This window comes from Oncorhynchus tshawytscha, unplaced genomic scaffold (assembly GCF_018296145.1).
Source record: "Oncorhynchus tshawytscha isolate Ot180627B unplaced genomic scaffold, Otsh_v2.0 Un_scaffold_1341_pilon_pilon, whole genome shotgun sequence".
Lineage (NCBI taxonomy): Eukaryota > Metazoa > Chordata > Actinopteri > Salmoniformes > Salmonidae > Oncorhynchus > Oncorhynchus tshawytscha.
In genome coordinates this window covers 903,862-920,092 of record NW_024609828.1, presented here as the reverse complement: position 1 = coordinate 920,092, position 16,231 = coordinate 903,862, and the positions used below count along the sequence as shown (strand labels likewise).

Sequence of the window (16,231 nt, the reverse complement as noted above, 5' to 3'; positions counted from 1 at the left end):
TCATCTTACATTTACAGACGTAGCCTACTGCAAGGCGTATTTGCCATGAAGCTTAGGGCAAACAACAACTAATAACACCAATCAATTCGAATGACTGTTTTGTGTACATTTTATGAGATTTTTTAAAACACTTCTGATGGGGGCCAGTAGCATACGCCTATATGCCAGTCTAATTATAAAGGATTCACAAATATGTCAATTAAATGTAATTTGTGAAGATTACATTTATTTTGTGTTAAATCATGGCCAAACACTAATATAATCCGCCAAGATTTATTTGCAGCATCGTTGTTGAATAAACACGAGAGAGAGAGAGGCACAGTAAATTCAGTTTGCTTCGAGGCTGTGGTTCTTCTTCTCGAGCTGAAAACATACATGTATTTTATGTGTGTCTGTGGTTTTCCTCTTACTCAGGCTACGCGTTTTGCACAACAGATAATGTCCTCCATGAAAGTAGGACAGCGATCAGCACTTGCGAGTAGTGAGCTGAGTAACCGCGGTTGCCCAGAAACGAGCGAGCCAATAATATTTAACCAACTCGTACTGTGTATCCATGTATGGCTGTCGCCATTGCTGCACTGCAGTAAAGCTGAGACCAATCATCGAGACCACAAAATATGGAGTCCTGCAGTTAGGTGTTACCTAGGCGTAACGCGTTCCCTTAAAATGTAGTAGTTTTAATACCCACATAGCGCTGAAATGTCGGTACCATGGTTTGAGCGTATCAAAATGGTGGTGGCATATGATTTCCAATGAATCCCATGCATCTTTTGTCCGCTGTCCTTTGTCTCCTCGTCCGTAATAAGGCTACAGTGGCCATATCTACGTGTTATGTTGAACATGTGTTGTTGGGTAACAGTGTAGGGCGAAATAATCTGGCATCTGAAGGTCAAATACGGAACAAATCCGATGTACATTCTGCTCTCCCCTTCGCATAGGCTCTAGAGCCATTCCACCAAACGAACGAGCGTTTTCTTTCCAAACCCGAGGCATATTGTCGGTTTGATGAACCGCTAAGGCGTTATAAACACTATATTATCACACATTGTGCACACTGGCCATGCTTTGTATGCTATTCAGTAATAGACTGTAATTGTGTAACAGCAGGCTTTCCCTGTTTCTTTTGATATTGTGGAAACGCCTGAGTAATTTAGTCATATATCAAATCACATTGTTGACAGAAACGCTCCATAATTTCGTTGTCATACAAAGTTGTAAAATAGCTATAATGTAATGTTTAGTATGATATGTAAGTCTCTCTCGCGTTCTCTCTCTCCTTCTCCCTCTCTCTCTCTCTCTCTCTCTCTATCTAAATCAAATTCATACATATCTCGTTGTCTCATTATATTTTCATAACTCGTATGATTCCTTTTGGTAACTATGCCCCTTTTCTATAGATTATTCTCTTACTTGTACAACGTAGTTGTGTACAAAAAAAGGCAGGCTACAGTTGATTACTTGATTTTTCCCAATTTCCTTTTCTGAAAAAGTTTAACCTTTGATTTGGACTTGTATAACACTGTACTCTAATGACTTAGGCCTACTCTTAAATACATTCAAAAGATAACAAACATGGGTTTTCGCAGTTTGATCTTTATGTAATTCATAGCTCTGCCTTCATTACCCTTTATTTTTCACTAAAGAAAGGTTGTAGTTTGCATGGATCAAGGGACAGAACTCAAGGGGTTTATATTTTTATTAATTTGTTTAATAAGTTACCTAACGACGACTGATAGAGACATTTTGTCAAATACTATAGGTTTGAAATGAATGTAGGTTTCTGTAGGATATGTTTCAGATCTCAGAGTTATCTCTTTATTATAGGAAGCGTAAATCATATGATTCTTTGCTCATGTATAAAAATTCCGTATAAAAACAAAATCGTTATGAAAAACACAAAGCCTAAAAACTTTCGTAAGTAAGCCTAATTATTCAAAAATGTATAAGTTCATGAGGCAATTAAAGCAACCATGTCGTCTTGATAATAATAATAATAAACAATAACATTCGTTATAGTAAATACAAAAACTGGTATACATTTTTAACAAACCAACATAATTTATTTGAAGTAATTTGGTTATTTAGCAATGTATTAATATTGTTATCATTATTATTAGTAAGTATACACATCATTATTGTTATTACCTTGTGCTAGATTATGTTATATGTCATTATCATGTCATTCTTTTTTCCAGAGACCTGTTTATTCGTGTTAAGGCTATGTTATCATATGTTCACATTTCTATGGCTAAGTTGTGTTTGAAATATTTGATCGTTTTCAGTTGTGTTTACCTATTCATCTTCAGACAGTAAAACTTAAAATTGAACTCTTCTTAATTTGACTTTTAATTGTTTTCATAAATTCATAAATCTTCAACCGAATTAGTTTTTAAAAAACTATCGGAAGACCAGAGAGACCGGAGATTCAGCACCCCACAATAGAGTAAATTACCTATGAAAAACAAACAATATCTTCATGAAAATGATACAACTTGAAAGGTCCATTTTAATTGACCTTTGTAGAGTTTAGCCTCACGTAGTTGGACATTAATGAACAATAGCGCAAGATTATAAAATAACATACTTTCCCATCTCTAGGCTACACATAGCTATCCTATGCATTTGTATTTAGGTTGGTGCATGGGATTCCTGGCAACTAGCTTATCAGTTAGATTCGGTGGAAATACAATCGAGCCTCAAGGTCATGTTCTTATTGATTCTCACGTTGATATTTTCATATCAAATAAATGAATGCTCTTTTTTATATTTCTAAATGCCGATGACTGGCTATTTAAAATCTGTTCAAGGAAATAGTCACAATGCAAGGTAAGAGGTTGGGTAGACTATACAATGAATTTAAATGAACAAATGATTTTCAAATGGATAATACTTTGGTGTGCCATAGTCAGACGGTTATTTATTCGCTTATGCCAAAGACATTCCTGCGCACAAACCAGACAACCACCAAATCAGCGTCATTTCCTTAGACTCAATGGGAATTAACTCCTCCCCTTCACTTAGCAACCCAGAGCACGTAGCAACAGCTGAGCCAATGCGCTCTACCAGATACAGTCCCACCGACTGCGGTACTTGGCAACCCATATAAAACGTGATGACGTCTTCCTCACTGAGCGTATTATGGGATGTGTGGAATTAAACAGCGAGGGCAGTAGATAGAAGAAAAAAAAAATAGCTTATAAACGAGGTTGAAGTAAACATGGAGCTATCGGCTGTTGGAGAGCGTGTCTTCGCTGCCGAGTCCATCATCAAACAACGCATAAGAAGAGTACGCAGTTTATTTTCGTTACACCTCCGCGTTTCTAACAATAATGTATGCTAATCGTGTGTTTGTGCACCATCGCAATGACATTCTATCGACAATAAGTAGGCCTAATTCTCTCCCTATTTGTTGTTATATTGCAGGGTCGAATGGAATACCTTGTGAAATGGAAGGGCTGGTCTAAAAAGTGAGTAGGCTACACTCTGGTTTGGAAGCTGACAGCAGAGCTTCCAGCCTGTCGTGTTATCTCTCGAATGCTTGTTTTTATGTGCACCAATGTGTGCTCATGACATGTTAAGGCCATGTAACCGAGGCTTGTTGATTGCGTACAGGGCATGGTTTTGGTAACATTCGCGTACTTTGCTTAGGCTATTTTAACGCACAAGCACACGACAAGAGTGTTGCTAACATTAGCAGATTGCTACCTCCACATACGTCGCTGTCCGCAAAGGCAATGCCATAATGAAAGCAACGAGATTCTCAGCCGACATTGTTTCATTTGGTGAACGCTTTCGCCACATATGTGATACTCTTCTTACGCTACCGTATCGTTCTTTTGGATAGATATAGCACCTGGGAACCGGAGGAAAACATTCTAGATGCGCGCCTCTTCGCTGCGTTCGAAGAAAGGTAAGGTTTTGACAGCACAGCAGGCCTCTTCTGGCAGAGTGCGAATATGTCATCTTGTGCTATCCCCAACAGACGACACGCATTTAACAACTCAAATGTGACTCAATTATTTCGAGCGAGTTACGTTTCATACGAAAATTGTATGTATTTATTTCACAGGGAGCGTGAAAGGGAGTTATTTGGGCCTAAGAAGAGGGGACCGAAGCCGGAGACATTTCTGCTGAAGGTGGGGGAATTTAACAGTGACTGTCATGAGTTAGTTAGTCCATGTTTCAGTCATATTTCTTTTCTTACTCATCACCTATGTTTTCCGACAATTGAATCATGAGTCTTGTGGTCTGATAGAATGTCAGACTAGAAAACGTCTGATATTCAGCTAATAAATAGATGAAAGTGCAACATTGTCTGTTATCTTGCTCTTTAATTTTTTACCTCTGCTTTAATTTCCGTTGTGATGTTATTGTTCAAGCTCCAAGTTGAATAAAGTAACACACGTTTCCAAGTTAAAGTGGGAAATAAATGTATCGCAAAAGAGTGAATGCATGGGGCTTACTTTTGGTTCAAACATTGTCTTTACCAACCAAATTGGCATCATTGTAATGAGGATTTTGGTGTAGGGAAATGGCATGTGGATGAACAATGTCAAATAGGCTATAGGCCTATTTCATTGTTGGAAAATATCTGCAATGATACAGCTTATTAATAACAGGATTTAGCCTTCCAAGTACATGTTTATGAACCCCCATACTTATCTAACTTGACCACCTTTATACAGGCAAAGGCGAAAGCCACAGCAAAGCCTTATGAATGCAGAAGAGAAATGCCAAGGGGGATTCGTGTTTCATACCCTGTTCCGATGCCTATGATTACACCGAGAGCTCGAGAGGGACTACGGGCTGTCGTGCCCACAATCTTTCCCCCTAGCACGGTCAACCGAGGAGAGAGCGTGAGGGTCAGACTGCCAGAGACAGAGAGAAGGCCGCGACCGGCGCCTCCGCACCCATTCATGGCTGAGGAATTTGTCAACATCCCTAAAAAAAGGGGACCTAAACCCAAGTTGCGTTTACGATTCAACATGGAGCCAGACAGCTGTCCAACAGAGGAGCCCACAAAGAGGAGTCGGTTAGAGGAGCAGCAGGTCCCATACGGTCTGTCTAAAATGTCCAGACATTGTCATCATGAAGGCGAAACATCTAAGAGAAGTGTCATCCAGTTGACACGCAGGTTTCAAGAGGGAACGAGCATTGTGCCAAAATCAAACAAAGCTCAAAGACGGGTGGGGACTGTGTCCTATCCTGGCACCCATAGCCATGACGGTAGACTCCTCCATAAGGCTAGACTCGATCAACAGAGCCGCAGTACTTTAGAATGCCCTGGGGGCATGTCTGTCCCACACCCCAAACTGAAGCATGTGTCCAAAAACCATTTCTACAGAGCCAGTGACTCTTCTTCATCTATGCAACAGTCTAGGCCCATTGTTGTCGCCAAATCACCTGCATCGAGGAGTTCTATAGAGCAGTCAGCAGTGTCTTGGAGGCCTTGTCTGGATAATGTTGAGAAGGTGGTGGTAACCGATGTGACAACAAACTTTTTGACAGTCACCATCAAAGAGAGCAGCACCGACAAAGGTTTTTTCAAAGATAATAGATGAAATGAAGTCAGTATCTGCTTCACATAACATGACTAACAATGCAACAGCTATTTGTAAGAAGTTAGTACATTTTCTATAGGCCTAACTATATCCAGAGTTGTATGTTTAATATGTATTATGTCAAAGTATTTAATGTAATAATGACCAAATTAAACATGTCTATATAGTTTATTTGAATATAATTTTTTGGATAACTATTTCATATTTTCATTTAAACTTTTAAATACATTAAGAGTCTTAAATTTCCTCACCTTCTAATGGGGCTTTCAATTCAGCCTGGTTTAAATGTGGTAGGCTATAGAGGTATGTAATAGCTGTTATTTAATATAGCAATAAGGACTTTCCCTAATGTTTCATACCATTTTCTGTACACATTTAAAAATATATATTTAAAAAATATTTTCACATTTTGTATTAACATAATTGCATCCATGTAGACCTACCTAGTGTAAAGTAGGCCTAATGTTTAAAAATATTTGGAAAATACCTTCCATTATCCATAGCATATTATATGCAATAAATCGAGAATATTCGTGTGAAAATGTATGTCAGGTAAGGTTCAATGGACGACCTTGACCTGTAGTTAACAATTACCCTAATACACAACTCTGTGCTCCGGTGCAGCAGCCAGTGCAGTTGGAGCTCGGCGGTTGAAATGTTCCCTGGACTCCCTGATGTGTGTCAAATCAGTTCAGCACAGCTGGGACTGGGACTGGCGATATTTTAGTTATGACTTCCACTGAACTGCTTTAGAAAAATGCACGAGCAAAACACATCAGTTTCCGATGCTGAGTTAATTTGTTTTGGGATTTGAGGTAATCATTTGTAAAAATGTATTTTGTTGGCTTATTCAAATAGCCATTTGGGAATTGTTTTGCGCAATATTCAAAATAACCCGTCAGTGGATTTTCATGACACGACTAATTGTTTGCTTGAAGGAACCTTCGAACAAGATAATCATTGTCCCATTTAATTAACTGAGGTTTGGGGTTTCTTCAGGCAAACAATTAGTTGTGTCAAGAAAATTCGGTGTTTAAGGACCGGACTGGTCAGAGTGTAACTTTTTGACAGTGTCTAAATGGTAGGTTTACTTCAGTTAGGGTAGATAACAATTAATTACCGTTTAGCTCTGAAGCATTGGTCATGGTGCGAGCTAATGAGTTTTGATGATCTATTGCTCGTTAGACCAATTTTGTCTTTTCTAATTATTTGTTCACAATCTAGATGGATATTTGCATGGGGTCTTGTTTAGCAGACAAGGACGTGCATGTATGTAGTCAATATTTGATCACTTGACTTATTATTCTTAGGTCTATTGACAGACTGCCGAAAGAAATGGCACACATGGGGCCACAGACGGCTTCATCTTTTGGATCTTGAATTGGACCACAACCTTTTAATTAAATTAGTCGAACGCTCATTAAAAACAATTGAAAATATCGTGTCCAACTGCATCTTAAGTATTCCTACCTTTGATAATGCCAATATCTAATGGCTTCTGCGTTGTAGATTTTCTTAGTTATCTATAGCCTAATATAATACAGGTTTTTACATTCATGTCAACCTAACAATTGACGTTTCTATCTTTTGGAAAGTACGAAATATGACTCATCATCACACACCCTGATGACCCAAGCCTCCTTTTATAAACTGAGCTATATGACTCGCCTAGTTAAATAAGGGTTCAATATTAATACAGTAGGCCACACACCATTTATCTACTGCAATCAATTTCTCTCGCACGCTCGGGACTATAGGCCAACCCATGTGTATGTGCGTTATGTCTCCTAATTGTTTTAGGCCTAAGCCTTGTCTTTTGCGACAAGCAATGTATAGACGGTGCCAGACGCACGGCAGTGGGGTAAGCTATATTACAATGCAGGGACCAGAGGGCACGGGAGTCTCATTGCAGGTGGTTGCCGTCGGGGACCGTTTTAGCCAGCCATGGGTTGGTCCTGGGCAGGAGGGCCATGATCGTTCAAAAGGTGCAGATGAAACGCGGATGCTGCTGGATGTGTGTGATGATGGGACGTCTGTGTGGCATATTTGACTATTTTCATATGTGGTCGTGCCTCGATATGGGATGGGGTGCTTGCCCTTGCAGGTACGGCAGTAACCCTCAAGACCCGGGTGGAGTGTCACAGACTCAACTCTATGTTGCCATAAGCCTTTTATTTTATTATTCACGATTTTAATATATATTATTCAATAGGAGTTATAATACCACATTAAAGAAAATTTTTACTTTGGCCAATTAGCATAATGCGTCTTATGGACAGATGATGTAACAAAATGTAAATGACATGCCTGCAGGGAGACAGAAATATTACAGTGCTGGAGCTGAGCTAGAGGCTGACTGTGACCTTAAATCATCTCTGGCATTTCTAACACTCTGGCCCATTATTTTAATTGAGGACCCCCAAACGAGCCCATTTTATTGCTTGAGGCCCCCATTATTAGCCAGATAATTCTACTTTTGCGAAGAAAAAAACAAGTTATGCAGGCAAAAAATGGACCAGCCCTTCTGGCATTTGCCCGAAATGCCAGATGGCTAGTCTGCCCCTATGGGACACTGAACCACTAGCCTAGAATTCAGTCAGTCTGGGGGCTGAATGCCACTCGGACTAGAGGGTTATTCTCTCTCTTTTTGTAGAATAACAAAGTGTCCATTCATGTTGCTCTCCCCAGGGAACTGGGCTCTGGCCTCCGAACACGTGACTCAAACAGACCAACCTGAGAGCGCGTGTGAAAATGAACCTGGCTGTGACAACAGCGCGAGCCACTCAACTGCCATTGACATTTACAAGGTCTTCCCTTACAGCTGAATTCTGATAGACGATTGAAAATAATATCTATTCCTGGGTATATTTCGGAATACTTTTTATAGACTAAATTAAAATAGTGTAGGTTAAAAAATACATACATTATTAATGTTTAAAATGAATGAAAGGTGCCCTATTTTAGCTCTTTGCAATTTAAAAAATCTAGCCTATAAACTATGTTATTACTACACAGTAGGCCTATGTCTGTTAAATTTCCACCTGGTTGAGGAAAGGACATATCCCTTTCGTAAGCCTATACCCTAGCAGAGGACTTTCCCCGCAGCTGAGAAAACATCTGCCTAAATTCTCCATATGAGTGCAATTTACCAAACCACATTCCCATCAAAACGTATAAGCCTTTGATCTCGCACCACCGGAGGGGGCCAACCAAGTCGTGTGAACAACCAACAGTATTATACACATGTGGTTGCTGGAAAACCCCGCAAGATGTCGCCATGGTCTTGACTTGCACCTTTTGTTGCTTGGGCCCAGAAGGATTGCTATTTTGTTCACAGGTTTTAACCCTCATTAACGTTAAAACCGAGACGCGCATGACCTGCATTTTCCAGATGTGCATTACATGTACAAGGCCACTAGATAGAGCCCAAGTATCAAAAATACGTTATACCTTTTTCAGTTCTTGGCCTGGGCCTGTTCCTAGTTGGATGGATTTCGTCATCATTACCGTTATTCGCCCTCCCTATCTCCTTCACCCCCACTCACCACCCAAACTATACTATCTGTGGCCGTTAGGCCTACCATTCGTTTTTATAGAACCAAGCCTATCATTACAAAATGCGATTTAAATTATCTGCATATATATACAAACAACCTCGTATTATTTTGTTCATTTATTTTATGAGTCATTTACGTTTTATAGGTCAATGTTTAGGGGTTGAATGTGCAAATATAGTGTTCGGAAAATACGTATCAATACTAGCCTACATAAATAAAAGGCTTCTAAATAAGAAGTAATTGGCATTTTTTCGGCATTTATTTCCCAAAGTTTCACGAAGGCTCCAATTATCCAAGTGTGGAAAAGCTGTGAGTCGCGCAGTGCACTTGAAGGTAACAGATGGCTGGAGCCTGTACTGCGGATCGTCTTTTCACTGAACTAACCTAAAACAAAAGCTAAAAGAGATTGAACGCTTATTAAGTCGTGTGGGAACGTAGGCCTAAATAATGCGATTTAAAAAATGTAATTACGTTTTGGTCAACCTTTTTCGATTATTGGACCCACAGGCTATTCCGATTGATAGCCTGTACCTACAATTAGCCACAAATAGCCTGCATGTTGTTTTTTCCATTTTACACAACTTCTATCATTAAATGATGTCACGACAAAATAAAAAGTACCGCCTTTGAAACGGTTTCGATTTACAAATCTTTGGGCTTGGTAATTACGCAATTGATTGATTGATTTAATTTATTTGACAAGTTGTAAAATACATACATAAACGCGCTCCAGCCAGTGACGCCTCCACATACAATTTAAGAAAATCATCAAGGATAACACAATTAAGCTTATTAGCTTATGTCCATTGTGGTCCAACGGTAATGATGACGAAATCCATTCCCGGTTGTATCAACCATAATCATCCTCACACATACACATAGCGAGGACATCCATTTTCTACCAACGCTGTCAGGGGGCTAGGGTGCACGTGGCTAATCATACAACGCAGCCGCAGCGTCAGTCACAGGCGTCCACAGATGTTGCTAAGAGAGCATCTCAGTGAGCTAGCAGAAGGATTGGAGCGGAACATTGGTGATGTTTTCTCACCAAGTTGATTTTTGGATTCTATTTTTATTCCTATATTTGGTGCAATGTCGCCAACTCCAAGGCTGATTTTCATGTATGTACTGTTCCTCTGCTGGTTGTCTCCCTGCGCGGCAGACCTATGCAACTGGAGTGGAAGGTGAGGGATTCTGCTTTTTTTTAGTAGACAGAATTCCAAACTGGTAATTTACTTTGAGATTGCGTTTGCCGTTCTAAAAACTTTGTCTAAATATTTATGGTTATTATCTGTTTATACCAATATCCTCATCGTTTTCAGATAATTGTGTATTCTTATTGTTGCATATTATTGCAACAACAAACAATAATATGCAATAGCACTACTTGCAGTTATCCTATCAAAATGGGTTTTGCCAAAACAATAAATGTTTTAACACTTGGATTGAGTGGGGGGGGGGGTAATATACATATTCTCTGTGAGTATAGGCTAATCTCTCGTCGTATAATCTTTTCTGACCTGCGTTGTTTTCTGAGTGAGTGTGCCCATTTGAACCCTTCTCCTTGTTCTTGGATTGCAGTGGTTTGGCGCGTGAGGCTGAGGCTAACTCGCGGACTGTGCAGCAGGTGCGGCTGCGTTGCACAGAGGGTTCGGTGGAGTGGGTCTACCCGGGCCAGGCGCTTCGGGTCGTCCTGGAACCCAACCTGTCCTCTGCGCGCCACACAACGGTCTGCATCAAACCGTTCCGCAGCTTCAACGGTGCCAGCGTCTACATCGAGCGGGCTGGGGAACTTGACCTGTTGATGACGGATGGAGGGCGGCCGGAGCAGGTGTTCTGTTTCCCGGCGGACGGACCTCAGAAGCCAGCCATCTTCCTCCTGGCGAACCCGCAGAGGGATATCAGCCAACGCGCAGTAGGCTTCAGATATGAGTTGCTGGGCAATCGGACCACTGCGCCCAACCTCGGCCAAAGTGTGTTGCAGGGTGAGTATTTGACAGTTGTGGGAAAAATGACCCAATTGTCATAGTTGAGTAAAAGTAAAGATTCCTTAATATAAAATGACTTAAAAAAGGAAAAAGAGAGGAAGTCACCCAGTAAAATACTACTTGAGTAAAAGTCTAAAAGTATTTGGCTTTAAATGTACTTAAATATCAAAATTAAATGTAATCGCAAAACTATACTTAAGCATAAAAAGTAAAAGTATAAATAATAAAAAATTGCATATGTTAAGCAAACCAGACGGCACAAGCTTATTTATCGATAGCCAGGAGCACACTAACACGCAGACATCATTTACAAGCGAAGCATTTGTGTTTAGTTAGTTTGCTAGATCAGAGGCAGTAGGGATGAACAGGGATGTTCTCTTGATAAGTGCGTCAATTGGACCATTTTACTGTCCTGCTAACCATTCAAAATGTAACTATACTTTTGGGTGTCAGGGAAAATGTATGGAGTAAAAAGTACATTATTTTATTTAGGAATGTAGTGAAGTAAAAGTTGTCAAAAATATAAAGTGAAGTACAGATACCACAAAAAACGACCTAAGTAGTAGGCTACGTTAAATGATTCCAATGTAAGAACTTTGGACCACTGACATTTGGAGACGATACGAATTCTCTATTTGTATGACATGGTCATAAGATGTTCATTTGACACTTTTGTTGGAGTTACAATCCCAATTGTAAATAGACCTAATCATTTATTGATATAACAAAAATAATATATGTTTTGTCAGTTGTATTGGTGTCAAAAAAGAACATTGCAGTGAAGAATGAAAGTGATCAACACGTATCCTTAATGCAAATCATCATGCCTTCAGTTGTTTTTAAGTGTTTTTACTTTAGACTCATCTTCTTGACCATCATTTAACCATTTCCAAGCAAGTGCATGAATAATAAAACACTGATACATTCTAACTTAATCATAGAAGACAATAAACTCCTAGCATCACAGCACACGGCACAAGAGGTGGGCCCATTCACTGTGTGGGTGGAGCGGTGTGCTGGGGAGACTGAGGGACAGTTTGGGGCCCAAAGAAATTAGTCAATTATCCAATTAAAAACCAAATCTAATCTTGCCTGGTCTAGGAAGCAGCTGCTGACCGGTCTGTTTTGTCTGGTGGCCTCATTTCCACCGGAGGGACAAAGCTAGGGAGCAGGGGCCAGGGTGGCGGAGGGCCAATGGCCCCCGGGTATCTCAATGGAGACAGCAAATACTTGTTGGATTCTACAGATGCCTCATCTCTGTGTGGGCTTGTCTCAATGGGGTGACGTCATTCTCCTATCCTGGTGATGTCTGTCTGTCTGAGTCCTTCTCTCCCAATATTGACAGTGTGGAGGAGTTCAGTGGAGGATACCAGTGATTGAGGTCACCAGTCAGGTCATTCAATTAGACCGCTAAACAATAGAAGTCAAACATGGAGGTTGAGACTCATCAAGGCTTTTGATCTGTGTGGGTAGTGCTAGTATGGTGGAGGAGATGTGAATGGAGTAGAGACGCATGCCAGACATTCCTCCATCTGATCCCTTGGCTTGTTGTCTGGATGAACTGAGGAGCGATGGATGAATGGAGGGATGGAGCTGCTGGTATGTGTGTGTCAATGGAGTGGCAAGCTGTCTGTAATCCTCATCCATCAATCAGTTATCTCAAGCCCAGCCATCACAGTAGGGTGATGGGTGTGGTCTGAAGTGTTGAAAGTGGACCCTCACAGTAGGGCGTTGGGTGTGGTCTGAAGTGTTGAAAGTGGACCCTCACAGTAGGGTGATAGTGTCCAGTAAGATGATCACTATAAGAAGTGTAGATGATGATGGTTAATATGAGAGAAAGAGAGAAATGGGTGGTGATGCAGAGTATGGAGTGGGCAGAGTGAGAGAGAGAGAGAGATTGTGAAGCGAGAGAGAGAGAATGATTAGAGAGAGAGAGTTGTGAGAAGACAAGTGAAGTGAAAGGATGTGCATTGGTGCTCCACAGGGTGATGTGTGTCCCTTTCCTTTGCATAGACCAACACTATAAACTTCTCTCTCTCCTCCCACAGCTAGCTGCCGTCCCTGCAATGACACAGAGCTCCTCCTGGCCATCTGCAGCAGTGACTTTGGTATGTATTAATAGAACATAAATAATTCATTATTGTTCTTATTTACAAATCTAGATCCTATATCAAACATTTATAAAAACGGTAAACAACTATAGCTTTTGACTCGTTGTGTCCTATCTCCTTAGTTCTCCATAGATCCATGTAGCCCAATCTGTCCCCTCATCAGCTGGGTATCATCACTAATTTATTCTTCAAAGGTCTGGGGTGGAGTGAGTGAGTGGGTGTTGGAAAGGAGATTTTGTGTCTGTGTGGATGTGTTGGGGTGGGTGGGGGGTAGTGGGCCTGATCTGTTCCCAGCGAACAGCTTCTGTAGCTGGGCAGAGGGGCCTGACAGATGTGAGGGCTGAGGCTGCACAATGGGAGACCCATTGGCTTAAGGCTGCAACAGAGCAGAAGCAATAGTACCATTGAGTCCACTTCATTTATAGGCTGACTCCCGTGCCCTGATCTCACAAGTCGCCATCATCAACTTTTTGATGAGAGAAAATAGCTGGCTAATGAAAGTGTAAATGGCCACAGAGAGTGAAAGGAGGGAATGGAGGGATTTCTGTGGAGTGAGTGGGGGATGCGGAGACTGAGAGGAGGGAGAGTGAGAGGGGGATGTGGAGACTGAGAGGAGGGAGAGTGAGTGGGGATGAGGAGGGAGACTGAGAGGAGGGAGAGTGAGTGGGGGACGTGGAGACTGAGAGGAGGGAGAGTGAGTGGGGGATGTGGAGAGACTGAGAGGAGGGAGGGAGTGAGTGGGGGAGGGAGCGTGAGTGGGGGACGTGGAGACTGAGAGGAGGGAGAGTGAGTGGGGGATGTGGAGACTGAGAGGAGAGTGAGTGGGACTGAGATGGGGGATGGAGACTGTGATGTGGAGGGATGTGGGGGGGAGACTGAGAGGAGGGAGCGTGAGTGGGGGATGTGGAGACAGAGAGAGTGTGAGTGAGTGGGGGATGTGGAGACTGGGAGTGAAGTTTCTGGAGGGAAGATTTGAATCCTTTTTCCACTCATACTCACACAGCAAGATCCTGTTAACTTTTTAATTTCCCTCTTGTCCGCTTAGCCTAGGCAGGGTAGCCTAGTGGTTAGAGCATTGGACTAGGAACCGCAAGGTTGCAAGTTCATATCCCCGAGCTGACAAGGTACAAACCTGTCGTTCTGCCCCTGAACAGGCAGTTAACCTGTTCTTAACTGATTTGCCTAGTTAAATAAAGGTAAAATAAAATAAAAAAACACATTATTGAAATGCACATAACAATTTAGATCAGCTGAATCATACTGTATTGGTGGCTGTTTAATTGATACATATCTCATCTTTCTGTTCATATTAATTGGTTTTCATTACAATAAAACATAACCATAAATGATTGAGATGACTGAAAACAGTCTCTAATGTTAGTCCCCTCCTCTGCCCCTCCAGTGGTTCGCGGCTCCATCAGGAACGTATCCCACAATGCTGAGCGGCAGACATCGTTGGTGGAGGTCTCAGAGGGGAGGGTGTACCGGCAGCGTAGCGGGGTGTTCGAGCGCCACACTGGCACCATAGGGGTTCCCGGTTCCAGTTCCTCATGGCACGGTCACATCCACACACTGTTACAGTGTCACGTAAAGCCTGGGGGCGGAGAGTTCCTATTCACAGGGACAGAACACTTTGGGGAGGCCTGGCTGGGTTGTGCCCCCCGCTATAAAGACTTCATGTCCCTCTACCAATCAGCTTGGGCGGCTCGTCAGAACCCCTGTGAGTTCCCTCTGGACTGAGGGTGTGTCCCAGTTCCTAGTGGCGATCCATGAGCCCTGTGACCTATATGTAGGGTTTATTTTCTTAAATGGAACACATTGAGTCTCTTCTTTCTACCCCAGTTGGCATGGTAGAGATTATGTCGCCGTGGCAGCAAGCGAGCGAGATGAGTTCCTCACGACCACAGCGGTTTGAGAGATGTTGTCCCTTCTACTCCTCATGAATCTATACCGCTCACAACACCAGCAGGGACAAATCTGTTGGAGCACTTGTAGAGCACAAGGAGTACAAGGCCCAGGGCAGGGGCCCACAGGGGACCCATCCAGCCAGCACTAGAGGGGCCACCCCAGCCCCTGCCGGCCCCAGCGGGGAAAGGCTTAGAGAGCCTGGCCCTTTGTCTGTCTCTCTTCTCAACGCCCACAGCTCCCAGAGACTAAAAACGGTTTGACTGCTGCTTCACTCTTTGTCTCTCCCCACACCAACTGCTGCTTCACTCTTTGTCTCTCCCCACACCAACTGCTGCTTCACTCTTTGTCTCTCCCCACACCAACTGCTGCTTCACTCTTTGTCTCTCCCCACACCAACTGCTGCTTCACTCTTGCTGCTTCACTCTTTGTCTCCCCACACCAACTGCTGCTTCACTCTTTGTCTCTCCCCACACCAACTGCTGCTTCACTCTTTGTCTCTCCCCACACCAACTGCTGCTTCACTCTTTGTCTCTCCCCACACCAACTGCTGCTTCACTCTTTGTCTCTCCCCACACCAACTGCTGCTTCACTCTTTGTCTCTCCCCACACCAACTGCTGCTTCACTCTTTGTCTCTCCCCACACCAACTGCTGCTTCACTCTTTGTCTCTCCCCACACCAACTGCTGCTTCACGCTTTGTCTCTCCCCACACCAACTGCTGCTTCACTCTTTGTCTCTCCCCACACCAACTGCTGCTTCACTCTTTGTCTCTCCCCACACCAACTGCTGCTTCACTCTTTGTCTCTCCCCACACCAACTGCTGCTTCACTCTTTGTCTCTCCCCAACTGCTGCTTCACACCAACTGCTGCTTCACGCTTTGTCTCTCCCCACCAACTGCTGCTTCACTCTTTGTCTCTCCCCACACCAACTGCTGCTTCACGCTTTGTCTCTCCCCACACCAACTGCTGCTTCACTCTTTGTCTCTCCCCACACCAACTGCTGCTTCACTCTTTGTCTCTCCCCACACCAACTGCTGCTTCACTCTTTGTCTCTCCCCACCACTGCTGCTTCACTGCTGCTTCACTCTTTGTCTCTCCCCACACCAA

At 42.6% G+C, this 16,231-nt stretch overlaps 2 protein-coding genes across 2 annotated transcripts; both read left to right on the top strand.

Annotated features, from left to right (window-relative positions):
- The first annotated feature begins 3,076 nt into the window (after positions 1–3,076).
- cbx8a (chromobox homolog 8a (Pc class homolog, Drosophila)) lies at positions 3,077–5,730 on the top strand. The gene is made up of 5 exons (XM_024390626.2): positions 3,077–3,286; positions 3,424–3,467; positions 3,845–3,910; positions 4,070–4,136; positions 4,686–5,730. The coding sequence occupies exons 1-5, from the start codon at positions 3,218–3,220 to the stop codon at positions 5,559–5,561; spliced, it is 1,122 nt and encodes a 373-aa protein (XP_024246394.1). The 5' UTR covers positions 3,077–3,217; the 3' UTR covers positions 5,562–5,730.
- Positions 5,731–5,825: 95 nt separating this feature from the next.
- Positions 5,826–15,963, top strand: LOC112226252 (meteorin-like protein). The gene is made up of 4 exons (XM_024390627.2): positions 5,826–10,302; positions 10,700–11,103; positions 13,155–13,214; positions 14,620–15,963. Exons 1-4 carry the CDS (start codon positions 10,211–10,213, stop codon positions 14,955–14,957), a joined length of 894 nt encoding a protein of 297 aa, XP_024246395.2. The 5' UTR covers positions 5,826–10,210; the 3' UTR covers positions 14,958–15,963.
- Positions 15,964–16,231: the final 268 nt, after the last annotated feature.